The sequence below is a fragment of the Phocoena sinus genome, chromosome 4, assembly GCF_008692025.1.
Source record: "Phocoena sinus isolate mPhoSin1 chromosome 4, mPhoSin1.pri, whole genome shotgun sequence".
NCBI lineage: Eukaryota > Metazoa > Chordata > Mammalia > Artiodactyla > Phocoenidae > Phocoena > Phocoena sinus.
In genome coordinates this window covers 84,105,418-84,133,201 of record NC_045766.1, presented here as the reverse complement: position 1 = coordinate 84,133,201, position 27,784 = coordinate 84,105,418, and the positions used below count along the sequence as shown (strand labels likewise).

The 27,784-nt window shown below is 41.8% G+C and overlaps 1 protein-coding gene across 24 annotated transcripts in view; it reads right to left on the bottom strand.

Annotated features, from left to right (window-relative positions):
- Positions 1-27,784, bottom strand: part of ZBTB20 (zinc finger and BTB domain containing 20) — an 806,470-nt gene that overhangs the window by 42,339 nt on the left and 736,347 nt on the right. For 11 of the 24 annotated variants that reach the window (XM_032629540.1, XM_032629541.1, XM_032629542.1 and 8 more), the window contains 3 exons: positions 9,730-9,830; positions 2,109-2,272; positions 1,547-1,734 (listed from right to left, as the gene is read on the bottom strand). In XM_032629540.1, the coding sequence (XP_032485431.1) occupies positions 1,547-1,734; positions 2,109-2,119 (199 nt within the window). In that variant the 5' untranslated portion in view covers positions 2,120-2,272; positions 9,730-9,830. Of the gene's footprint in view, positions 1-1,546; positions 1,735-2,108; positions 2,273-8,767; positions 8,849-9,729; positions 9,831-27,784 lie in introns of all 24 variants that reach the window. The other 13 variants (XM_032629554.1, XM_032629555.1, XM_032629556.1 and 10 more) reach the window with 7 other exon arrangements.

Below are 27,784 nucleotides of genomic sequence, written 5' to 3'. Positions count from 1 at the left end.
CCAGGCATTGGAGGTCTGCATGCAGGAGCTCCAGGTCCTTCTCCACAGGAGCAGGCTACCTTCCTGGTAGGTAGGGACGGTACGCACATGTCTATGGGCACCGTGCCACGCTATTTTCCAGTTCTTCCTGTAATTACTGTTAGGTCGGAGACTGCCAGGCAAGAAGGCCAAGGATGTTACCATTTTGATGGTCCACTGAGCACAGTCCCTGCTTCTGACCCCCAAGTTTCTGTATAGAAGCAGCAGCTCTGTACAACTTACATGGGCTGCAGAGACTTGGAGCCTGTTATTTCTCATTTCGTTTTCTAGTGACAGCTGGAGTGTGGTCTCAGCTCAGTCACGAGTAGAAAAAGGCTCCTTCACCCAAACCCCAACCCCTTGGTCATGTCCCTTTAACCAGGGGCTATTATGATGAAGAAAGTAGGGAATGGAATGTCCCAGGCTCATTCACCTCTCACCCTTTTTGCGGAGTTACGTTTGCTTTGTCAGAAAAATAACAACAGGAGATTTAGAATCTCATTTCCTAATTAATAATTTTTGCTTTGTGGACAGGATAAATGGAGTCCTTTTTTGAAAATAAAACTTTCTTGGTCTTATCTTAATCCAAAGATGAATACACCAGCTTTCTGCCTGACATCCGCTGTGGAGATCAGTTCTGAATAGTTGTCGGGTATCTCCAAGACTAAAAGGAATATTCTTTTCCGATTGGACTCCAAGTGATTCCATTCCTTTCCATTGTCAACACATGTGTTTCTTTCTCTCTGAAGTATTGAGTTATGTTTCAGAAAATACCTCCTAAACGTGATTTATCATCTTTCTTAAAATAGAATTTGAAGAAGTGACGACTCTCGGATTAGTGGGAAGACAGCAAAAACAAACAGCAACGGAGTGATTTCAGTAGTGACAATCTCATTAAGCTGCCCGTTTCCAAATTTAGCCCATAGGCAGTTTTTTTAATTAAAAAATATTTTTAACCTAAATTCTTATTGGCTATGTGAAGTCTGGGTGGCTTCTGAATTCTTGGAAGCCATTCTCTTTTCTTCTGTAAATTTATGCTGTCCTTTAACCACTTCAAAATAAATTAAAAACTGGAAAGACAGAAATTCAGCCAAGCTACAATAACTAATGCAAAGCTGACTTGTGTTATGTAATCTCAAAATGGAAGTTTCCTTTTGAGGTCCATATTTGGTTGTTCAATTTTGTCATGGTGGAAGTACCATTATCCAGATCATGGGGACAAAAGAATAATTAGAAAACAGCAACACGGCTTCTGATTTTGAGTCAGTGTTATGAAAGAGAATGTGATGGATGTAATTAATCAGCCTTTTGAGGCCAAATGGCTGGTCACCTGGTTTGGAAATACACTCTAGCTTTGAAAATATAGATGTTGGCTGACTCAAAATGGTGGCAAGTTACCTTTGGCTACTTTAGAAGACCAAACGGAAACAGCTTGCTCTGAATGCAAAAAAGCCCGAACCCGGGGGAGAAGCCTGCTCCCAGCACCGCAAAGACACCATCACCTTAGTGGTGTAAGTGGTGTACTCACAATCAGATGACCCGGTGTGAGCGTGAGAGTTTGTCAGTGAATGTGTTGAGTGGATGAGGGCTGGGCCTGGGGACAAAACAGCTTCAAAGTTCAGGCAGGGAAGGCCCGGCTTGGCGCTGGATCCACCCGGCTGAGTAATCTCATTCTCCTCAGATGCCTTCTGGTTTTCAGCTGTCTTGGGTTTCTTCCTGAAAATAAACAAAGGGCCCTTTGAAGGAACTGACTGCATATTTGGGAAAAGGCATTTTTAGAATCTGTTAAAGATAACTTGATTTTTTTTTTTTTCTGAGGGGGGATGGGAGGGAGTCCAGTATGTCCCTTGTTTTAAAACAAGCTGATTCTTGTTTTTTTCCCTCCAGTAATGGCCTAACTGGGAACACATGAAAGCATATGGGCCAAGCAAACAGCACCACATTTGGACTCTGTTGGCTGCATAAAAAGACCCTGTCCCAGAACTTCAGACAGCTTGAGCTACGTATGGCTGACATTATCCAAGAAAGCATCCTTTTTTCCCCCCTTAAGAGTTTAACATGGTCTGGAAAAATACTAGTGGAGGTTTTACCGTTCTAGCATTTGTCAGGAGGCTTAGAGACAGGACCCGTGGAGTAATGGGAGGAGCACTGGACTGGGAGTCTGGAGACTTGAGCTATGGTACTAGCTGTGCCTCTAACTTGCTGTGTGGCCTTGGGCACCTCACTTCACCTCTCTGGGCTTCAGTTTCCTCATCTGTAAAATAAAGGGCTTGGATTAGAAGGCCTTAAAGGTTCCTTCCAGTTTTCAGTTTCTAGTCATGGAACACATTATGTAACAGTCAACTTTCTTGCTGTTATTAGATTTTATTCTAGATCAACACATAATTTCAAATCACGATCTAAATTTGCAGGTTGTACAGGTGAGAGGGGTAGTGATGAAAGGATTTGTTAAAGCAGCAAATGGAAAGTGAAAAGAAGAGCTTAGACTCCAGTAGGTAAAGAAGGAAGGTGTCACACAGAGATCCTCTATTCCAACTCTTTACCCACGTGAAGCTTAAGATTCCCTTTGTTTTTTGATTTAGTACATGATCCTGGAGTACGGGAGTGTGATTGTGTGTTTGAAAAGAGATGGGTGAAGGGAATTAGAAAGTAATTGTCAAAAAAAAAAAAAAGAAAGTAATTGTCACTAATTGTTTGGGACCAGGAATAAGAAGTAAAACAGCTCAGCCATCAGTCAGCTCCTCTCCCTAGAACCATGCAACTGATGTAAATGAATAAATACGTAGCTTATGCTGCATGCACCCTAGGCCCTAGTCAAACCCAACTAGATTACTTGTCATATCCTGAACATCCCCCCCCCCAATTTTCTTGGTTCTGTGCCTTTTTTATCATCATGTGTATGGTGAACAGAAAGAGTAATTTCTTTCATTTTTTTGGTAGGAGAATATGTGTGGTACAGAATTTGTTGTAAGTAGCTCTGTTCCCATGTTTCCCTTGTTTCTCTAAGCATGGCAATGGACTTGTTATACAGAATTTTTGTATTGAAATTTGCTGTACTGGGTAGTTAAATCTGCCCTTGCAGAATATGGTATTATGATTAGCATGCTGTGTTTCTGGTCCAACAGGTTGTGAAATCAAATCTGCTTTTCCAGAGGGCAGGAGGCAGAGATGGCATGGTAAAGATGAAAATAGAAGGAGAGCTTTCAGACATATTTTTCAGGATGGAGGAAGCCAGTACAAAAGCAACAAATTGGATTCCTTTACCCACCCTTTGTTGAATGGGTGACTAAGGAACAAACCCCCAAATCTTGAGGGTCTACATGGACCTTCAAGGAGCTTGTTTCTGGTTTTCAGTGTAGGGAAGTATCCGAGATCAAAGTTTCCAAAACCCAACTCATTTTTTCCCCATGGAAACCAACGCTTCCTCTACGGTCCCTATTTCTATCACTGCTGTCTGTCACCAGGTTTGTCACCGGGTTGGAAACCTCAGGGTCATACACCTTCCTCTGCCTTAAAGCCAGTTTGTCAAGTCCTGACAATTGTGCTTCCTTCATATTTTGCACATCTATATTTCCATTGCTATCACCATAACACTTTTTATTCTGACTGTTGTTTACTTTCTGACTCCCATCCTCCTTGACTTCTCTACTCCCACAACTTTGGTTCACTAAATCTGAGATGACCACATTAGGCTGACAGTCAAGGTGAATTCCATGTCTATGAGACTGCAAACTGTCTGAGGGTGAAAAAATTGTCATAGCTATTTTTGAACTCCCTGTATTCACCCATTCGTTCCTTCTTCCTTCCCTCCCACTATTCATTTATTCATGTATTCATTTCACAAATACTTATGTGTTTATGATGTGCCAGCATGGGCTAGGAAATAAAACAAGCCTGGTTTCTGCCCTCCCAGATTTGCTGTCTAGTGTATACCGTTAAGCGGAGTTGCTTAGACAAAGCTGTCATTCAATATAGGTGTGTTGATGGAATGAAATTGAGTTGAAATTAAAGTATATTTTGAAAATAGTTATAGTCTGAATCCCAATTAAGTTTCCTATTCTTTATGCAGCAGGGAAATCTACATCGACTGGCTGCTTTTCCTTTGAATCCATGAAGTGCATTTGATAAGAGTAGGACCACTTTGCCCGCTGAAGCTAGGCTGGTCCTCATGAATCATTTAAATATCGGGATGAAACACTGACAGACATCACTTAACGGAAAAAATAAATATTTCTGATACTCATAAACAAGGCCTAGGCTAGTTTCAGATGTGTGCTTCAGAGAATTAAGGAAACCCTCTTTCAAACGTGAGTACGTGGTCAACCCACCAACATTACTCTTTTATTTTTAACTTTGCAAAAGTTGTATTGTTCTTTATATCAATGGCCTTGCTTCCTTCCCTAGATTTGATCCTGCTTTCTAACTGACATCTTGCACCATATTCTCCTGTTTGTTGTCTCAAGGGTCACCTCTGGAGAACATTCAGAGCACAGAGGCACTGAAACCACTTCTACAAACAGAAAATACTGAAAACTCAACCTTTGGGCTCAGCCCTTCATTTGCCTAATATCACTTTACTTGTCCTTAGACCACTGGGCCCTTTCCCAACTGCACAGATAACAGAGAGACACTCATTGTCCTTAGAAACAATTCATTTTCCATCTCACTCTCTAATAGTTCTCTTGTACTCCTTTTTCCAGACCTGAGAAACACCAAAACGTGGCAGCAATCTACATCTAGACATGCACAGGTGCAGTTATTTTGACCCTTTTATTTTATTTTCCAGTTATTTTGCAGTTATTTTTGCAGTTCATATTTTATTAAGGAGGAAAAAGCAAGTCCTGTAGTAATTAATTAAAAATACCTTCTTTGGCTGTGTAAAAGAATTATATAAGCACAGCACATCTGAGGGCAAGTCTCTCCAAGCCTCGGTGGCTGTGTACTATTCCCTGGAGCCTGTAGAGGGCAGCAGCACACCGGCGGACTCCAGGCAGCATGTCAGGCAAACTCCCCACCACACCAGAACCTTCCTTCTGGTCACCATGCCAAAGGTTGGTTTGCCAAGCTCTGGCCGGCCGCTTAGCCTCTTTCTTTCTTTTCTCCCTCTCTCTCCTCTCCCTCTCCCTCTCTCTCCCTCTCCCTCTCTCTCCCTCTCCCTCCCTCCCTCCCTCCCTCAATGTTAAAATTATACACTCTGATGAAGTCGCCCCTCAACCGGAAAATGAAAGCTCCAGTGAAAAATTAGGCGAGCCAACGACAACAAAGAAAGAAAATGGGAGAAAGGAGAAAGGGGGCTGGTGAGGGGGAAGGATTTAAGAACAAGAAAAGGGCAGATGTTTCGTAAATACATGCAAAGCAAAAGTGGGTGTACGCGAACACTTCCGCAGAGAAACAGACCAATCACTGTGCACTTCCTCCCGCCGCACGGGTGGAGCTCTGCATTCAAAAAAAGTGTGGCCGCAGGCACCTGCGTTTCAACGGTCAGTTCTGACATTCTATCTCCCAATTGTCCAAAGAGAACAAAAACATTTTCATCTCCCCACTACAGACATTTCTGTTACAGAAGAAGGCTGCTTCAAGAACTGGGAAGGCGATTTAAGGTGACGGGAGGCTGAGTTAGCCAGCAGGACCCACTGGTTTTTAACTCTCATTGTGCTGGCCCTGGCAACAAGTTTTGGGCTGAAACATAGCAGTGAGTAAGGCTGTGGTTGATGCTGGCTCTTTCCTTACTAAGACCGTATTTTATGTGTCAAGAAATATACATGAAAACATATTGAGGAGATGGTAGGCATTAAGCATGTTAAATGCGCGGAAATTAACTAGGTCGGTGGCATTTGATGTATAGATTTCACACTTCTTTGCACATATTGCACACATACAGTGATGGCAATGCTTTCGGCAACATATGGAAAATAAATATTTTATCTGTGTGAGCTCTCATCAGTCTCCGGGGGCTGCTGAGGGAAGAGTGTTCTCTTCTGTCCCCCTCTCCTAATTTTCTCTCTTTGCTGGGCTCCCACCCTCTCCTGCACATTAACATGCCTTCCACTTATCAGCCTGGTTGGATGGAAAAGGATTAGTCAGAACGTCTTTTTGATAAATACTCAGTCACTGGATCATGACAATTTTGACCCATGACCTTGCTCATCAACTCCTTCCCCCACCCCAATCGTTTTGGCGTGGTAACTATTTCTTTGCTCTCCTTCCCAATAATACACGCAAGAGGCTTAGTAGAGTGTTTGGGAAGAGGAGCAAAGGGGAGGTGGTAACAAACCACCCCAGTGGGGGTTGGTAGTAGAACTGAGCTCTACCATCAGTAGCTGTGCACCCTAGGCAGATTCCTCTGCTTCTCTGGGCCTCAGTTTCCTCATCTGTAAAATGGAAATAATAATACCTTCTAGGGCTGATGTGAGGATTAAATGAGACACTTCCTGTCAAGTGATTGGCATAGCGCTGGCACACGGTCAGTGCCCCATGAGGATAGCTCTTTCACAGAGAGCATCAGTTTTGCGGTTTTCATCATTTCACCTAGAAGGAGGCACTTCCTTTATCTTTTTTAATATCTAGATTTGGGCAGGGGCAAATGGATCGTAATTGCAGCAAAGGCAGAAAGAATGCTAGGATAAGCAAACTCTTCAACACTTTGACTTTACCGTATCACCCCCCTGACACCTTCTTTCTGTTCACGTGTTTGTCACTGCTGCTACTACACTATTAGCTCCTCTTGAAGGTGAGGGTCAAGCAAGCTACAGTTGGCCTAGAGAAGCCCATCAAACCTGAGCACTATGGTCTATTCATTGAAACCAACCTTGGCACTCTATCTTATCACGTCTTCTTACAATTTATCCTTTCACCGCTTGGTCTAATGTTCTCAGATCCATTTAAGATGTTTTCACGATTAAAATATTTTATTCTCTCAATTTTTCAACCTTCTTGGCAAGGTTGATTTATAATGTTTTTCAGTATATTTCTCCCTCACTGTATCAGTCAGGATCTTGGCAAGAAACAGATGGCACACTCAGAGGTTTTAACTGAAAAGAGTTTAAAGAAAGGACTCTCTACTGGGGTACAGAGGAGGTTAAGGGATCCTCAAGGGATGGTGATACACCAGGGACGAGCAATAGTGTGAGGTTGTTAATCTCAGCTTTAAACTGCTAAACTGAAGGGGCGAGGAAAGGTGTGGAGCTCCCTAAGTCTAGTCAGAACTGGAGTAGGGAAGGGGCCGGACTCATAATACCCTGACCCCACTCTCCTCCCACTCTCATGTCTCTTGCTGATGCCTCCTATTGCCTAAATTCAAAGGGAAGCCAGAGGAGAAGGCAGCCTAGGTAACGTGGTCCAGAGAGGTCGGTCTCCTGGGCCATGCATCAGGGCAGAGAATGTTCTGGGGTTTTGTGTGTGTGTGTCAGGGGTGAGGGGGAGATGAATAAGCGTACCTATTTTCCCCTCTCCATTTCCTTTACCCTTTTCTTCTCAATTATACTTTCTGGAAGGAAAGACACAGCAAATCAAATGAAATCAGTTCTCTCTTAGTGTCCATTTACCTGTTTTGTCTATTTGTAATTTATGGGGGAAGAAAACTGAACATAAGCTATGTGAGAGCAAGGATTTTTGGTTTGTTCTGTTCAGTGCCACACCCCTAGTGCCTAGAACAGTGCCTGGCACATAGTAAATGCCTGGTAAATTTTAGTTGGCTGAGTAAATATACTCATGTCTGCTGTGCCAGACACTACATATACATTATCTCATGTAGTCATTGCAACAATCCAGGTAAGTACGCAGGTTGCCGAGCCCAGTCGTGCAGGTGGTGTGGGAGTGGGTAGGCTTTAAAATCTAACACTCACTCTCTCCTTACCCACCTCCAGGCCCTGAGACTTCACCCAGGTATCGTGAATCCATAGGGAGGGATACGTTTGTAATTAGTCCACATTTTTATACCATATTCACCTTACTGAATGAAGGTTTGCACCTATCAAGTCTGTGTAAGTTTTATTATTTTTCTTTTACATATGAGTAAGCTGAATTTCTGAAAAGCAAAGGCTGCAAGGATTAGAACTCAATTTGTCCATTCTCTAGGACCTGCAAAACGTGAATGCAGGCACCGGTATTCTGCATAGGGGAAATATGTCCAATGGCACAAACAGCCCGGCTCCCTTGTGGGCTTCCCGGAGATTTTTAGGAAATCTTAGCTCCTGATTTCTAGGTCTGGTTATGGGTTCTCTGCAGTACAGGAAGGTAGGAGTGGCAAAGACTCTCTTCCCTCCCAAAGGATAAACCAGGCTGAAACTTTGGAACCAGGCTGCATCCCGGTGTGCCTGTGATACCTGCGCCGGCAATAGTTACTCAGTGATGAAGAAAAACTCAGAAAACTCTCCAGATGTGGGGATTTCTAACGCATTCTTTCACTTGAACTTAAGGACGAATGAAGGTACTTCCACAAGCAAGTTCCTTGCATGGGTATGGAATGAGGACACTCTATTTTTGACCTTTTGTCATGTCCTTAGTCCCCAGTCCCTCGAACGCATTGGTACTGTAGATCAGCCTAATGGTTCCCACCTCCAACCTGGCCAGGCAGGACTGCCTATTGCCTTCATATCCGTCACCACCAATTACAATTCAGGTGACTGACAGCATTAAAGGTAAAATGCAATGCAAAATAAAACAACACAAAACTCTGACTTCATCCCTTTGGGTTTGATTTATGCCAGAATAGTTAAAGACGTAGAAAATATGAATGTGAAAATCCTACCTGAAGCCTGAGAGGGATGTTAGTCTCCCAGGTTTGGCGTTTTCCAGTAACAGAGATGTCTGTAAAACACTATCCCGTTACCTGCCTCACACCATATAGGAAAATGTGTAAATATAACAACCAGAATGAGTTTTTGTTCTAAAATGTATAATTATTTTGCATGCATAGCCTCTAAGTATTTAAATTTCTGGCTTTTCTAGTAAAAGAGAGCATATATTCAGCTGTTACTTCTAGCAATGATCAATGAATACTTGATGTCACTCTTTCATCAGTATTTTTCCGTAGGCATCATAGCTCCTACCTCAACTTATTTCTGCAACTTGACTTGCAAGGGTTGTACTTCTCCTACGTAAATGTCTGATGTGGAGGGAACTAAATCAAGTACTCAGAGCTATGCATCCAGAGGGCAGAGCTGACCTGGGCACAATGGTTTGAGATGTGGCTGAAGAAGCCCGCAGCTGCAAGGGTGGGTGTTGGCCCCCTTGAATAACAAGGAGACCACAGCATGGGACACAGAGATGCAGCTACATCACAGGTGGACACAGGCACAGAAAGCTGGCTCTCGGATGTGTCCAGCGTGGCGTGAAATGACAAGCTGCAGTGAAATTCAACAGAATGGCAAAGAAGGGTGATGAGAAGCAAACAGATAGGGCTGGAGCTGCCACCGCTTCAGGCAGAGGCGCAGATGACCAAGCAGAACAGCACCGGTCCCTGCAAGGTGCGCTCAGATGCAGCTCAGCACAGCCACCCAGCGAGGCAGGCGCGATGCTACCCAGGGTGCGCACTGCAGGCTGGAAGCGGAGAACCAATGCAGGCACTTCAGGACTGAGTCTGGTTACCTTGCCGCATCCAAGAGATGAAGCCATCTAAAATTTCATCTGCTCTTACAATTGTGTGAGTTTTTTAAAAAAATTAAACAAAGTGAACTAAGAAGCCATTCATTGGAGGCATAATGTACTCACAGTAGTTTTCAAATAAATGGTGTCACTCTTCAGGTAAATCACTCCAAGGCTTGGGCCTAGTGCAGATGTTCATTGGGGCAGGGAGCAGAGAGCGGCTGCATCTGGATCAGACAAGGAACAAACAAAGATAAGGCTGTTAAATGAAGAGGTGATGCTGATCGCTCATGCTATAGAGCCAGAACCGTGGGACTTGCTTGAGTGTCGGGTCCTGCACTTTGCACCAGAGAACAGTGAGTCAGGGGAGGGAGATGGAGAGGGCGTTGTCCAGGCCCCATTTTCAGTGTTTCCACCTGACTGCCTGTCTGGTGTGAAGCTGTTAACAGCACCCGCCAGTGTGGAGCTGACATTGTGATCCTGAGTTGGAGTTGAGGTGGAGGGTGAGGGTAGGGGAAGCCTGGCCACAGCGGACTCTTCTTCCAGTGTTCATTCCACCGCAATCTCTCTCTCATTGCTGCTCTGAGATTCTTGCCTATCTTAAAAACGCCCACTGACCTGGCCATGTTTCTGAGCTCTTGCCTTCTCTCCACCCTTCACTACAGCCTCTGTTTTCTGCCATATCCTCTAACCCCGAGGAGTTCAGCCTCAGGGGCTACAGGATGGACCCTTGTCTGTCTCAGAGCCTCGGGTCCAGAGGTCTTTTCCCAGGACTTTCCCCTTTGGCCACACTGCGCCCTGATGACCACTTTATTCTGGAAATTCTCCTCCCTTCTCATTGGGACGCTGCATCATCCTGACTTCCCGCTCTCAGTTCTCTTCTGCCTCTTCCACTGGCCTGCCTTCTCTCTCCTGTTTCCTAAATGCAGACAGGCCTCAAGATTCTCTCTCTCCTCAAGCTTTGCCTACACAGCCACCCTCCGTGGCCTCAACAGTCACTTCTCCATAGAGAACACCCACTTGGCTATCTTTAGTTCTCGCTTGTCTACAGAGCTCCAGACCTGCATTCTAAATAACTGCTGGTTATCGGTTCATTGATTCATTTGCTTGTTTGTCCATTCATTCATTGTTTACATAGACTCTATTAGGCACCTAGAAAAGATGAATAAGATGGGGCCTCTAACTCTGAGAAGCTCATCTCTCCATCATACACTGCACAGGCACTTCTAATTCAGAAAGTTTCCAGCAGAATTCATTTGCCCTTCCCTCAGAATATGTTGCTTCTCCAGCCTTCCCATTTCCTGCTACTGGTACCATCTTTGTCCAGTTACTTGTGACTACAATTGAGGAGTCTTCTTTAGTTCCTCCTTTCCCATATCCAATCAGCTGCCAACTCCTGTGGTTTTTACTCAGGCTGTGAATCAACACTCACTTTTTATCCCAACACCTATTTATCCTTTTATCACCTGTTGCCTAGACTTCTGTGAGTGCCTCCTAACCGGCTTCCCTTCCCTCAGATCCTCTTTACCTCTAGTCCATCCTTCACAACAACACTACATTTACTGTTCTAAAGTACCATTCTAAACACATTACTCCTCTGCTCTTTGCTTACTGGATTAAATGCAAACTTCTCAGCTTGGCATTCTAGGCTCCTACAATATAGTCCCAATCTAATTTCTTACTCTTTTTTTTCTACAGTGCATTCTATACTGCAGAAGTCCCACTTGTTCCACCATGGTCATGGTCTTTCCTCCCCTTTCCCAATGTCTACATAGAGCTTCTTTAGGGGTCATCCAAACACCACCTTGCTTATGAGACATTTTCCGAAGGAAAGTGCCCTTCTCAAATCCTTAAGCACTTTTTGCACCACTCCCTTCCCACGTTCTATGGACTCTAATAATTATTTGTGTAATTTGTCTCCCCCCACCAAGCTTCTTGAAGGCAGAGGCCATTTTTACTTTGTACCCATAGTGTGCAATGCCTTGCACACAGGTTAGTGCTTAGCTGATGTCTGCTGATTCAGACCACAAATAGCCAAAGCAATTTTGAGAAAGAAAAATGGAGCTGGAGGAATCAGGCTCCCTGACTTCAGACTATACTACAAAGCTATAGTCATCAAAACAGTATGGTAATGATATAAAAATAGAAATATAGGTCAATAGAACAGGACAGAAAGCCCAGAAATAAACCCACATGCCTATGGTCAATTAATCTATGATAAAGGAGGCAAGACTGTACAATAGGGGAAAGATAGTCTCTTCAATAAATGGTGCTGGGAAAACTGGACAGCTACATGTAAAAAAGTGAAATTAGAACATTCTTTAATAACATACACAAAAATAAGTTCAAAATGGATTAAAGACCTAAATGTGAGACCGGACACTATAAAACTCTTAGAGGAAAACATAGGCAGAACATTCTCTGACATAAATCACAGCAATATTTTTTTTTTGATCCATCTCCCAGAGTAATGGAAATAAAAACAAAAATAAACAAATGGGACCTAATTAAACTCAAAAGCTTTTGCAGAGCAAAGGAAATCCCCCTGTAAAATGAGGGGTTGGGGTAGATGAGCTTTAAGGTCTTTCCATAAACAAAATGAAAACACAACCCACAGATTGGGAGAAAATATTTGCAAATGATGTGACTGACAAGAGATTAGTCCCCCAAATTTACAAACAGCTCATGAGGCTTAATATCATCAAAACAAACAACCCAATCAAAAAATGGGCAGAAGACCTAAACAGACATTTCTCCAAAGGAGACATACAGATAGACCAGAGGCACCTGAAAAGATGTTCAACATCACTAATTATTAGAGAAATGCAAGTCAAAACTACAATGAGATATCACCTCACACCAGTCAAAATGACTATCATCAAAAAATCCACAAACAATAAATTCTGGAGAGGGTGTGGAGCGAAGGGAACCCTCCTACACTGTTGGTGGGAATGTAAATTGGTACAGCCACTATAGAGAACAGTTGGAGGTTCCTTAAAAAACTAAAAATAGAGCTACCATATGATCTAGCAATCCCACTCCTGGGCATATATCCAGAGAAAAACATGGTCCGAAAGGATACAGTTCATTGCAGCACTGTTTACAATAGCCAAGACATGGAAGCAACCTAAATATCCATCAACAGAGGAATGGATAAAGAAGATGTGGTACATATATACAATGGAATACTACTCAGCCATTAAAAGGAATGAAATAATGTCATTTGCAGCAACACGGATGGACCTAGAGATTGTCATACTGAGTGAAGTAAGTCAGACAGAGAAAGAGAAATGTATGATATCGCTTGTATGTGGAATCTAAAAAGAAATGATACAAATAAACTTATGTACAAAATAGACTTAGAGAACTAACTTACGGTTACCAGGGGAGAAGGGTGGGGAGGGAGGGATAGTTAGGGAGTTTGGGATTGACATGTACACACTGCTATATTTAAAACAGATAACCAACAAGGACCTACTGTACAGCACAGGGAACTCTGCTCAATGTTATGTAACAACTTAAATGGGAAAAGAATTTGAAAAAGGATACATGTATACGTATAACTGAATCACTTTCCTGTACACCCGAAACTTTCACAACATTGTTAATAAACAATACTCCAATATAAAGTAAAAAGTTAAAAAGGTTCTAAAATAAAAAGCTTATTAAAGAAAATAAAAGCAATAAAGATGCTTGCTTAGAGTCATGGAAGCTGAGATTGAACTGGAAAGACCTTAAAACTCATCTACTCCAACCCCTCTTTTTTCAGATGAGGACATCAAGGGAACTGACTTGCTCAAGGCCACATCCTTACTAGCAGCTGAGCAACGACAATTGATAGAAAAGGTCACTAATCTCTGAATATCTACCGGTGTTGCTTGGCACCAACAGACCCAGCAGACCATCAGCAGTGACCAGACCAAAGAGAGTGAGGGGTTGGGTGCATAGCCTGCAAGGATACACTGGGTTCTACAAAAAGAAAAACTTTGTTTCACTTATTCACTTCAATAAATCAAACTAATAAATGTCCTTTTGTAGTTAACTGATGTTTAAAAAATGAGGGTGGATTTAAAGAACAAGGAAGCAAACTTTTTAGCATTACCAGCAGAAACAATTGTGACAATACTGCAAATACCACTGGGGTGATTCAACTCAGGGTGAAAAAGCAGAAGGAAGAAATTTCTCTTGCTTTGGAAAAGCAGTGGGTTCAGCTGAAGTTCTTGGTGAGAACATGCTGTGGTAATTCTATGGTTAAATTCATCTTATAGAAACATAGGCTATTGGCAATCTTGCTATTATACCACACCAATAAATCTTTTTCCACCTCTCTTTGTCCAGTATTTATCCTATAGGCTTGTTTAAATTTTTACTTATTTTCTTTTCATTATATCACCAATCTACTCGTAGAAAAGGATAGATGACTGCTCCCAGGTCTGTTCTAATTTTCGTCCCTTGTTCTCTTGCGGTAGATGAAACATTAATTGTTTAATCTCCTCTCTAGCCTCATTCTCAAACAGAATCATTTTCTTTCTCCTGAAGATGTAAAGCCCAACAAAACACGTTGTGGGGACAACAGTGTTTACCTAGGTGAGGAAAACAGACTTTTGCAGGGGATCTCAGTAGATTTTACTTGTCCAGAAAAGCTCAGCTCTTAAATGCTAGCCTCCGGCCCTGCAAGACTTCACCTGTCTCCCCCAGGTGAGCACCTTACTCACTGTTACTCACCAGAGGAGAAACGTGGTACTGGTCATTATATTCTCTTTGGCCAGTATGGTGGAGCCATGCTATGCATTGAGAGATCCATTAAATAGTAACACCCACGTAGACAGCAAATTGGGCTCAAGAGTTCCTCATAGTTCTTTTTTTTTTTATAAGCAGATAATAATTTTTAATTATTATTTATTTTTGGCTGTGTTGGATCTTCGTTTCTGTGTGAGAGATTTCTCTAGTTACAGCAAGCGGAGGCCACTCTTCATCGCGTGCACGGGCCTCTCACTGTTGTGGCCTCTCCCGTCGCGGAGCATGGGCTCCAGACGCGCAGGCTCAGTAGTTGTGGCTCATGGGCCTAGTTGCTCCGCGGCATGTGGGATCTTCCCAGACCAGGGCTCGAACCCGTGTCCCCTGCATCGGCAGGAGGACTCTCAACCGCTGCGCCACCAGGGAAGCCCAAGAGTTCCTCATATTTCTTACTAAACCATCACATGGCTGGACAGTTATCAACCCTTCACCAGACAGGGCTTCCTTCTCTTTTCTTCCCTTGGCAACTACATTAAAATGATAAAGGAAATCACTGTTCGATATGTCTAGTACATTGCAGTGAAAAATCACCTGGAAGCATACACACCCATTGTGTAATTACATAAGTGTACATTTTAAGTAGGTCTAACATTCGATTTAAATTGTGCATTTTATAATTAAATGGAGACATAATCTTTCTGTCCTTTAATCACACTCCTCTTTCTCAGCTCCACATCCTCTTGCTATGATTTTCCTTTCACTTTTGGGCAAATTGTCGCCTCTCTCCTTCTTCTTATTTCCCTCTTGCCTTAGCACACACCCAAGGGTTTTTAATTAGAACTATTGCATGGTGTGTCATATTTCATTACTTAAAGAGTAGTTATACTCTAAAAAAGACTCAGTGAAAATGACTTTAAGAGGTTTCATATTTATCCTTTTTCAATGGCGTCCATATCCAGTTTTTAAATCAAAAGGTAAAAGGCTGCTGGGGTCATACATTTTTCCCAGAATCTGGAAATCCAGCTATTCTCTCTGCCACTTACATCATCACTGTAATAAAGACTCTGCCCTGGGAGCCCAGCTGGCAAGGTTCTGAATGGTGCCAGAGGCAGAAGAGACAGTGGGTCATTTCCATTCCAGACTGCTGTATTGTTGACAGCTCTGCAGATCTGTCTCGGAAGCCCTTAGAGAGCAGAGCTGTTATGTAACACACTGCCACAGATTGCTGCGAGGAACTTTCTGCGGAGATCTCATTTCAGTATGGCCATTCCCCTTTGGAAATCACACCAAATCATTCTAAAATGACAGATGGGGCTTCTCTGACAAAGGCTTACAAAAAAGATAATAGTAACAATAATTTGTTAGATGTCTAAATGTTGTTAGGGACTGCATGAGGAATTTTTATGTGTGAGTTCATTCTTATTTAATCCTCACAGCAATGTCGTGCTGCAGGTGTTAGTATACCCATTTTACAGATGTGGAAAAGTGAGACTCAGAGTGCTTAATAAACCACTCCAAGATTAGAAAGCTGTGGATAGTGAGGCCAGAATTCAAACCCAGATCTTTCTGACTATAAATCTGTGCTTTTTTTTTTTTTACTACACAACAACTGCTCCAACACAGTATGGACACATTTCTAGTTCCCACTGTGAGTTCAGCACAAGAAACAGGTTTATGTTATTTCCATAATAATTGAGAGTCACTGAAAGAACTGGGAGTACAGACCTCAGGTGAAGGAACTCTTTCAGAAACTATCAATAAGTATAACTCCTTCCTAGCATCTTTCTATTTGAAGATGAGGATGCCTTGTACTGGTTTTCTCAAACTCTAATGAACAAACAAATCACCCAAGATTTCTGATTCAGCGTGCCTGGGGATGGAGTCTGTGATTCTACATTTCTAACAAGCTCCCAGGTAATGCTGATGACACTGATCTGGTACCACAGGTCCTATGTCTGACACTCACCTTCCTACTGAGGGTTGTTTTCAAAGGAGCAGTTCAAGCTGAAAAACTTGGCTAACAGCTCACATGGCATGCCTGACTTCTGATTGGGCCAGTTTGTCAGGTCATCAGGCATTAGACATAATTCAAGGAGTTTCTGGCACAGAGCACATCATGAAAAAAAATCATTTCTGGATCCCACAACTGGAAATTAAAATGATAATGTCTCTAACATATGAAGTTCCTATTTTTTTACATTATTGTTATTTTTAACAATAGTATCTGGTAATAATTCAAATAACACCTTTCCTCTGAGAAATTCAATGAGCTTTACTAACCTTAATTGTCTAACAGCGATTCCCAGGTGTAGAGAAAGCTGTCTCAAAGATCACAGTAAATTTAAAATTGTTCACTTCCCTCCTTTTTCACCCCAAATGTAGTGATGAATTAGTGGTGAGGGGTTACTAATTGGCAAAGACCCACTAGCTCATAATTTGAGGCACAGGAAATTTCATAAAGCAAGGATAAATGCAAGAAATAATCAACAGAGAGATGGTTGTGAGTGCTGAGATTGTTGGTGAAAGAGAAAAGGAGAGCGTTAAAAAGAAGTGAGAGTAAGGAAAGAAAGAGCAAAATCATAGAACTAGCTGCATGACCTTGGATGAGTCATTTAACCACTAGGTGGCTCAGCTTTTTCATCTGTAAGAAAAGGAGGTGAATTTTATGATTTTAAAAGTCCTTTAAAACTCTAATAGTCCCCTGAGAAGAAAGATGTGGGAATTAAGTAGCTCATCAACCTGTTAAACCACTAAATCTGTTAAAGAAATCTGTTTGACTTTTAACTTTTTAACTAATTACCTGAAACAAATTCCTAAGTCTATATTACCAAACCCACCTCCCTGGAAACTGATGAGAAAACCATTTAATGAATAAGGCGCCAATCATGGCCAGCAAAACTAATCAGGGGCCCCATCTTCAGCTTTTTGATGCTACAAGAAATGTTTTACTTAAAAAAATTTTAGCTCCTTAATTAATCACTAGTTAATACCCATGTCCAGAAGAAGTACCTCTGGTGGCCTGAGGACCCCTGGGATAGCCCTGCCAATAGAAGGTCCCACTCACTGTTTGTCCCTTTAAATCTATGTTAATTTTCTCTACAGGGATCTTGATTCCTCTTTGACAATTAATAAACTCTGTTAGTAAGAGTTGCACATCCCAGGAGCCTTAGTGTTGTCAGGTACAGTTGATTTTTGTTTTTAAAATAAAAGATCTTTGGGACCAGGTGAGAGATAGATATATAGATATAGATATATACATACACACATACATATGCATATATACACATATATAGGTGTTTATACATATGATGATACTTTTTCTGGTTTTAATGAATACCTGGTGATGGAAACCCCTTCTCTAAGTCATTTGATACTGGAATCTTCCGGTCCAAGAAGGCTGCCGCAGGACCTGGTCATAAGGTCACTTTAACCTCCGTAATGAGGATTCCAACGTGAGAACAATTTAGGGTGCAGCATGTTATTTGGTGTTATATCAGAGTTATCTATACTTTGCGCCTCGCACTGAGTATGTTTTCTGGACTAATCATCACATTTGTGGCTAAATGGAGAAACATCAAAATGGCATTAGCCAGAAGAACACATTGTCACTGTCTCCAAAACGAAAGTCACTTCCCTCTTCCCGCTTTCATCACCTCCATAGTAATCTGGCTCCCCGTATTAAATGCTCACTGTGTAGCAAGTCTTGTGCTTGGCACTTTTTATACATTATTTAACTTTATCTCTTACACTCACTCTTCAGAGATGGGAATTATATTCTGATTTTATAGATGAGGAAGCTGATGTTTAGGAAAGGTGAAGTTTTTTTTTTGCCATAGATCACGAACCTAGAGGGTAACAAAGCAGGGCTCTAGGGCCAGGTTTTAACCACAGTGCTTTGGGGCTTAACCTACACCAAGCTGTGATCACTAAACAACTGATCTCCTGCCTTCATTTCACTGTGGTTTATTTGAGGTCCTCGTCATAGGCTTATGGTATTAGATTCTCCATCATGGTCCACTAATGCCTTCTTCAATCTTTTTTAAAACTTTTCCAAAACCTTCTATGCTTGATTTATGTTTTCCCTCCCTACTTTCATTAATATGTCAACCTAAAACCCATTACCTTTTCGACAGACCTTTATCATCACATTTTTCAGCTATTTCTTAGCCCTCGTTCTCATTCCAAGTTACTCTTTTGAGGCCTCACATTTGACCTCAAGTGTTCTAACCCCAGCTTGAGAATTCCCCTTCCTTAATGCCTAAGGAACCTACTCTTTTCACCTGGTCCATTAGTAGGCTCCTGCTGGCTTCACCAGATGTTTGTCCAGTCTGACCTTACCCCGTGATCAACCATTTCAGCACTATTCTCAACAACTCTCCGGATTTCCTTGCTCCCCTGGCCTTCTATGTACAGGGCCTCTTCTTACGTTATTCAGTTATGAATCCATATCACCACTCACCATTCCCTCCCACTCTCAGTACGAAACCCTGCACATGCATGCCATCTGTACCCGTACTCCTTGCTCAGTGTTGTTTCTGAGTACAAGCCTACAGTAGCTTTTCTTCATACGCTTTACTTTATCAAGTCTCATTCTTCATTCTCTTTTTCAGTTGATGACCTTGCCTCCTACATTAGTAAGAGGATCTAGAGCATCCAGTGTGGTAAGCTCACTGGCTGGCTCTCATCTCCTTCTCCAATATCTCTGAAGTTTTATCATTTTGTTTCCTCAAGATATATCTTCACCTTTTTCTACATTCTCCTCCTATCTTGGAGTTTATCCTCTCTACTTCTGATCTCTATCTTTCCCTTTGGTTCCATCAGTGATATCTTTTTTTTTTTTCTGTACTTGAAGACAGAAAAAAATAGTAGTACTATTAGTACTTCATAACAGTACTAAATTAATTGTAACAGTATAGTGTTTTGCCCTGTCATCTACTCCTGCCCTTCAAAATCTTTACAGCTGGTATATCTCAAAGTGAGTTTTATAGAACACTAGAACCTCAAGATGAACCTCAAAAAAAGTTCGTTGGTCAAACAAATACAGGAAACACAGAATACTATATGTCTCTCTTACAAACTCATAATGCCCATAAGGATATTAAAGGTGTTGAAGACCCCAGCATTGTCCAAACTTACTGGATTACAGAACCATCCCCCACTCCCCCATCTTTCTACTGGCACATTTATTAACTTCAGAATATGCTTAGAGAAGATGCTTTAATAGATTTTCCCTGGCTCTAAACTCTTTAGCTTGGGTATGTTAGTCCACTGAATCTGTATCAAATAAGCCCTCTCAGATTTCCTTTCCATCAATACTCCATTTGGTCTAAACTGGTTAACTTACAGAATGTCAGAAAGACTAAGCACGTTCGTGTCTCTGAGCCTCTGAACATACCATTGTGGCTGCTTGGAATGCCTCTATGACCTTTTTGTTATCTAGGCCTTTCCTTTCTTTCAAGGCCTGTATCAATCATGTATCTGTTATGAAAACTGTCTCAGCCCATGCCGACCTCTGCTACTCATTTAACACTTAGATAAATGGTTGTAGTTTAACCCCTGTGTCCTCTATCACTGGTAAGAATGTAAATTCTCTAGGACATAGACCTTGGTTTACACATTATAAAAACTCCAGCACCTAGGGTGGCCCTTTGTGCAATACTAGGGGGTTATAATCATATTATTAGAGGTCGTGAGCAGAAATAGTTAACACTGGGGCATGTTAGGTCAAAACTTGATTTCTGTAACTACGGGGTCAGTTTAATATGCTAAAGGCCCAGGTGAATGTACCACCGCCTTGTGGGGAAGAAACACCATCCAGTATTACCATCATCACCTCCACAAACGGTAACATGTATGCTTTGGGGAGATGAAGGCTAGATCTAGAAGAGCAAAGGCAGCTCTGTTCTTAGGTGAAGATGAGACCTTGCATTAGTTGACTCCAAATGGAGAGAAGACTAAAAGAATCTAGGACCATCAGAGGACCCATGAAAGGAACCAGTGGAACAAATGCCTCTCTACCAATGAGGAAATCATCATTCATGATCATTAAATCGTGTACCTGAATCATAAAGGAAAGCCTCTTTTCCTGCACAAGGAAGTCGGTCTTGTGCGAGGATCCACTGCTTACCACCATGCCTGGGACACAGAATATGCCATTCTGCAGGGTAGCAACCACCTGCAGGATGTCAAAGGACTGAACGTGCTCCTGCCTTCCAGGCATCTTCCAGCCTCTATCTCTTTGGGTCAATCTGGAGACACGTTGCATTGACGAAGTTAAGACAGCTTGGCTGCTGCTAGCACAACATGCTACCCCCAAACAATGAATTCCATCATTCTTGTAAAGCTCTTTTTCTGCCACACCACATAGACCACTGAGCAGATTTTAAGTCTCAGGCGAGTGTGCAATAACCAGATATTAAGGGACTTTGAGTTTTTCAGATAAAATGTATTCTGAAGTTAGGACTTAATGGATTCCCTGATAGTGAGTTTGTAGTGAGGCTAGGACTAAACATTTGGTCTCTTGATGCCCAGTCAGGGAGTTTGATTATGAGAGAAACAGAGTATAGCTTTCTTTCTTAAAACTGTAGCAACATATGATTTTCACATTTTGGTAGAGGAGAAAATGAATTTCATTAAAGTATAGCTTGTAAAGTATTTTGCTATCTTCCTGGATAAAAAGTGGCATACAAACCAAAGATTTAATTGAAAACTATTTATAAGTTAAAATGTTTACTTAGGCTTGCTTCAAAATAGGTATATATTGTATTATATAATGTATGAAAATAGTAGGATAATGGTAAAAATGCTATAATAGAAAATTCTGTGTTGGTCCTTAGTTAAAATTCCTAACAATGTATTATTTATTATTAGTAGTAATCAATAATACGCATTTTTAAAACTGGAATTTTTATTGTGGGAGATTATTGGGTGGGTGAAGCTAAATGGCTTAGCTAATTTTCTGTCATGTCCTTGTTTAGAGTTGCTTTCTGAACAATTTACACACTTGAGAGTAAAAATGAAGGGTAGCCTGACTTTTGAATGTGTCACAGGCCACTGGGTCAAGGCTGTTGCTTTCTGAGAGCCATGGGCAGTTTCTGCAGTAAAGTATCTTAATTTCTTCTTTTTTTTGTAAAAATAGTTTACTTTTATGTTCTTGGTGAAATTTGAGGTCTCTGCATCTCTCTTCTGATGTCACACGTGGTGGAGATGGGGGGATACTACTGGCAATCTTTGCACTGATTTAGACCCATCAGAGCTTACGTGGTACTTTCATGGCCACTCTTTAAAAGTGAGTTCTCCCCACCACGAGTTGCACAGATAAGTCTGGGGTGGGGGAGGGAGGTTTAAGTTGCCCAGCTAATGAGCAGAAGAGCTTAAATCTAAAAACCATGATTTTCAGCAGAAAATCCTTTTTTATCCCCCAAATGCCATGGCTGCCAACAAGCTTTGTAGCAAATCCGAGAAGCAGAGTACTAGATGGAGAATCAGAAGAACTACCTTGTCTTCTTGGATCTGATAAGTACTAGTTGTGTGATCATGGTCAAGTCACTAACTTTTCTGAGTCTTATAAAATCATAAGCAAGGAAACAATGAATGACATAATTACCTTCCAGCCATAAAACCTCTCACCTGTAAAATCGTATTGATTAATAATGTGCTTGGCCTATTTCCCAAAGTTGTGAGGCTAAAATAAGCTGATGTATGTGGAAATGCTTTGCATTCTGTGAAGTATTGAATCAGTGTAGTCTCAAAGAACAGCTACTGGAGGAATTAGGAAAGGGCCCCATGTGTGTCTACAAACACAGCCAGTCCACTTCCATTCAGGTTTGAGGAGAAGCTGTACTAATGCACTGGCAGCAGCTCAAATCTCACTCCATCCTCTTCCCTTCCAGCGTGCTGCAGTGTCACTGGAGCAAAGTTACTTGAATGGCTGAGCCAAACACTCAAGTTCCAACTTTGCTGAGTAGAAGCCACAGAGAATTCTGAGCCACAGTGCAGGTAACAAGCACTGTTCCTCCAGGTGTGTCTGAAACACGGGGGAGACCCTGGGGAGTGATGTACAGGAAGCTGGGGAGGGAGGTCAGACATTCCTGCTCCCGAGGCCCAGTTTTCTCTTGTACACAGCTCCAGCCCACATGATTTCGCCTGGTAGTCCCAGGAGACAGAACAGACCCAGAAAGAGCGGGAGCCTCCTCTCCTGATAACCTAAGTGCTCTGATTGAAAGGCAGAGGGTATCAGCAGAGTGGCTGTACTGAGTCGGCATTGATTTCTCCAGCCTTTGTCTGCGTCTGGTTTCTGTCTCGTTTGGAGGTGGTTACTGTTACTACAAGCAGCATGAATCATGTCTCTGTTAAAAAACAGAGCTTCAATTGTCTTATATAACCCCTGGTAACTGCAAGTCTAATAATAGCAAGCCATTTACAGGTAGGGAGTCTGTCTTCTCCCAGACATACACGCACACACTACTTCCAGTGCCTCACAGTAAAGTGAGACAGGCAGCAGAGGGAGAAAGGGGACAGCACGACTGACTTTTGGGGCAATTTTAAAACATATTGAATAATCATGCATCACAGGGCCTGATGACCAACATGTTTAACTAAACTAGTTTTATAAACTGCAGGAATCAAGCATTCTTCTTCAAAGTATTTGAAACAGCAAGGAATCCAAACACGCCAGACAGACACCTTTTCTAGCATCCTATTACTGTATAAAACCCCCAATCTCCAGCGATGGGTGGGTGTGCAGGGGATAGGAAGAAGGTAGAAGTTTCACCAGATCTGCAACTAGCTTGCACCAGATAGGTTTAATTTTCCAAGGACTTTTTCTTCTCTCCTTTTTGTGTGACTAGATAGAGATATTTCAAAGGTTCTTGGCTACAGTCATTGCATAATATTCTAGAGAGTGAAAACACTGAAAACATGGCTGCAATGTCCCACTTGTCAGGCTATACTTTGTTGGGTACTGTTATCTGAGCCACTTTCTTTGGGAGGGAGAACCTTGTATCTGAAGACCTGTATTTCCCCCATGAGCATAATCTCTGCCTTGTAAGACAAGATGAGGTCTTTTGTACATGATCCCCACTCCACCACCCGTTAAAGTGATGACCAAGAAGCAAAATAAAAGGACAGGCTGGAAAAAAATGACTCAAAAATTATGAATGTAAGTTTTTCTTTAAACCACCCATTTGACTGAGGAAAAAATGGGTCTAGATAGCAAGTTAAAAAGTGTATGAGAGGGCTTCCCTGGTGGCGCAGTGGTTGAGAGTCCGCCTGTCGATGCAGGGGACACGGGTTCGTGCCCCGGTCCGGGAGGATCCCACATGCCGCGGAGCGGCTGGGCCCGTGAGCCACGGCCACTGAGCCTGCGCGTCCGGAGCCTGTGCTCCGCAACGGGAGAGGCCACAGCAGTGAGAGGCCCGCCTACCACAAAAAAAAAAAAAAAAAAAAAAAAAGAAAAGTGTATGAGGAAAAAATAATCTAAATTTGTAACATGCATGTCTCCATTTCCTCACTGCCTCATCATGGCCATCCTAAGAAAAATCACTGCAGGCTATGTTTTTGGAGTGTGCATTCCCAGGAGCCCAGTAGCTCTAGATATCATAGAAATTGGACCAGGGGAGGACTTCATGGAAAATTACAGAGAGAGGCTACATCCTGTCACTCACTTGGGCTAGGACCACAGATGGAAAACTTCCTTCTCTGTTTTGACTGTTCAATAACATGAAACAGTGGACTCGGCTAGTTCAAATCAAAGAATGCCCTAGGACACACCTACTTTAAGGACCAGCACCTGGGCTATGCTCTTCAGCTGTTTAGGAATTCAGAAAGGCATATGGATATAGTTATAAGTCAAAATGGTTATGTTGTCCTCAAAATAGTATTTATTCTGCCTATTTCCTTTTGGAATACTCCCTACATCCATAAGCAAAAGAGTTTTGAATAAAAGGAGGAAAGAAGAGAAAGAAAAAGAAAAAAAAAAGAAGAGAGGAGAGAGGAAGAGGAAGGAAAACGACTAATGTCCTGTTATCCCAGCCTGCAAACCTGGCAGGAGTTGATAACAAAGCCTCTACTACTGCTGTCTAGTAGTACTTGCTACGTGCCATGTGGATATGGTTTCTGAAGGAAATGAGTTCTAGATTTTCCTCACAAATATCCAAATGCAGAATAGTAGGGATCTTGACCACTAAATCACCCCACATAACAGCAGTGGAATGTAGCTGACGGGGCTAGACTCTTATTTCACTCACTTTGTGAATTAAATTGCTCTTTGAGTTGGTATGCTGGTGAACTAAATGTTTTAATAAAAACAGCCACGAGACACCACAGTTTCTTTCACAAAAGACTTTTCCCTCTGACTACTATTGTTGAGTGATTCCTGCTGCTGGAAGAGCAGATAATTTGCCTCTTCTCCTTTTCGTGGTCTCGAAAGCCAGGCTCAGCTATGCATGTGTGAAGAGATTACACTCACCTGGCATTTCAGGGCACTATGTCAGCCAGTTCCTTCACAACGGTGTGTTTGGCACTCGAGCTAGGACTTGGTGGGCCAGACACATTTAAAATGTAAGAGTGGATTATTATATTATTTTGCGCTGCAACAGTAAGAGTATTTCTGGATTGTAGCTGACAAGTAGATCATAATAACCGTATGTGGTGCAACAAACCACAAGACATTGTATCAGAAGCTCAGAGGTAATATTTTCAAATGACCCAGAGATTGTTTTGAAAAAGAAACATGATGGATGCTTTTTCCCCCTTTCAATAAGCATTTATTGAATGCCTAATGTCAGTGATGGACTCTCTATTCACAGAAGGAAGCTGGGCTACGCCAGACTCTCACCATGTTCTTTCTCTTCTAACACTGAATGAAATATCAGTAAAACACGAAGTACAGCCTTTTTTCAACCTGATAGGCAATCAGTATGTAGTAACTGGCCATGCGGATGAGAGCAGGAGCTGGTGATATTAATGGCAGTGGGAAGGACTTCCTTACAAAGGCACCTCAGTTTAGGAACATCCAGGGACAATTCAGAGGGGATACCTAAGCAGATCTGGTCTGACCTATTTATGCTTCCCAACAAAGGTCTAGAACTCTAGAAACCTTGAAAAATCTAATAATATGATCATGCCATTTTTATAGGAATGATAGGATTTTGATGAAGAGGCATCTATATTTATCTAGTGAGCTTCTCTGTATTTGTAGAATACTCAGAATACTTCTGAGAACCCATCTTAATTTTTAGAACCGTTTCTAAGAATCCAGCAATTTATTATTTTAAAATAAACTTCAAAGCAATTAATTAAGAAGCTTGTTGATAATCAAGAGACACAAAGCAAGGCTGGTAGGATAAGACAAAGTTAGAGTTCTCCAAAACGACTGCAGAGAAACTGAAGAAATGACAGTGTTTGGCTGGAAGGCATCTGCCTGTAGATCAGACGATGTGGGTCCCCAGCCATGTTTGTCAACTGCTGTAGATATTACAAATCATCACACTTCTCCTGAGTCTCACTTTTCACCTATTTAAAATGGGAGTGTTGGATGTGATGGTCTTTAAGATTCTTTGCAGTTGTAGCATTTGATGAGTTTAAAGTAAAAAAAGTAATTCCCCCTTCCTCTTGTTTTGGTAAACAGGTGGCTTTCCCTTCATCTGTGTCTATGTGGTTTGCATTGAGTTTTAGGTTTCTAGGTTCTAGAAGTCACATAGTAAACTTTCAAGTCATTTTTCCTTGTGTACATGATAAAATGATAGTGGAATAACTCTCTTTCTTTCCGTATCCGTGTCTCTTCTCAAATCAGACTTACACGCCTAACATTAAAAACACAATCATTCCGTCACTGATGAAGATTCTTCTCATCCTCATCACAGACCCTCACTCATGCTCATGCAAGCTTATCAGATTGGGTTATTTCTATATTTATGTCCCGACTATTTTTTCTCTTCCAACTTGTTTATGAAATCCCTGGTAAGCATAAAGCTGCAAAAACAAAAACAAACAAATAAAACAAAACAGCCCTGTTTGAATAATTTACTTCAGTTAAGGGAGTATAAGAAAACATTCTAACACTCAGGGGAAAAAAGCTTTAAAAAATACTCCTGCCATAAAAAGAAACAAAATTGAGTTATTTGTAGCGAGGTGGATGGACCTAGAGTCTGTTATACAGAGTGAAGTAAGTCAGAAAGAGAAAAACAAATACTGTATGCTAACACATATATATGGAATCTAAAAAAAAAAAAAAAAGGTTCTGAAGAACCTAAGGGCAGGACAGGAATAAAGACACAGATGTAGAGAATGGACTTGAGGACACGGGGAGGGGGAACGGTAAGTTGGGATGAAGTGAGAGAGTGGCATGGACATATATACACTACCAAATGTAAAATAGCTAGCTAGTGGGAAGCAGCCGCATAGCACAGGGAGATCAGCTCAGTGCTTTGTGAACACTTAGAGGGGTGGGATAGGGAGGGTAGGAGGGAGATGCAAGAGGGAGGGGATATGGGGACATATGTATGCATATAGATGATTCAGTTTGTTATACAGCAGAAATTAACACAACATTGTAAAGCAATTATACTCCAATAAAAATGTTAAAAAAAAAGTACTAGAAAGACTAGTATAGTGGCCACTCATATACCCAACGCATAGATGAAAAACTTATTGTTTTGTCACACAAAAAAAAACTCCGTATCTTAGAAAAGACTAAATAAAATGTTATAGCAATGATAGCTTCATATGTTGTTATTCTTTTTCATTATATAGAATGCTACATATGGGGTTTATAGTCTGTTGTACAGATGTGGGTATTTTTCCCAGTCTTTCTCAGGCCACTCTGCATCCTCGAAGCCAAGAAGGTTCAAGGCTTGCAGAGCTAGCTTTATATAGACAAAGGAGCCACAAAGAAAACCCAGTACCTGGAGCTTATATAATATCCTGCCTAGGCAGTCCATTTACTCATGACTCGCTCTTTCCCATCTGTGTCCTGTTCCTTTGCTGGTTTGACTCCCTTCACCTAGGATGCCCTCTGTTTGCCTCCCTTTACTGCTCAAAATTCCCCCTATCCTTCAAGACCCACCTAGCTCAAGCCCCATTTCCAAGAAGCAACTTAGGTTGACCCAACTTGGGACCCAGTGATAATTTTCATGGCTAGCAATCGATAATTAGCCCTTGTAATAACTGGAGTCACTGAGAACACGTATCTAAGAAGTTCTCAGAGAACACCAGAGAAAAAGGTTGTAAAGAGTTGCAGAGTCCTCATAAAAGGAAAAAAAAAATGCTAGCTTTAAGAACAGGACCAATATAGAAGCTGTGGTACAAAAATTAAAAGTTGTAGCCTTGTGGGCTTCCCTGGTGGCGCAGTGGTTGAGAGTCCGCCTGCCGATGCAGGGGACACGGGTTCGTGCCCCGGTCCGGGAAGATCCCACATGCCGCGGAGTGGCTGGGCCCGTGAGCC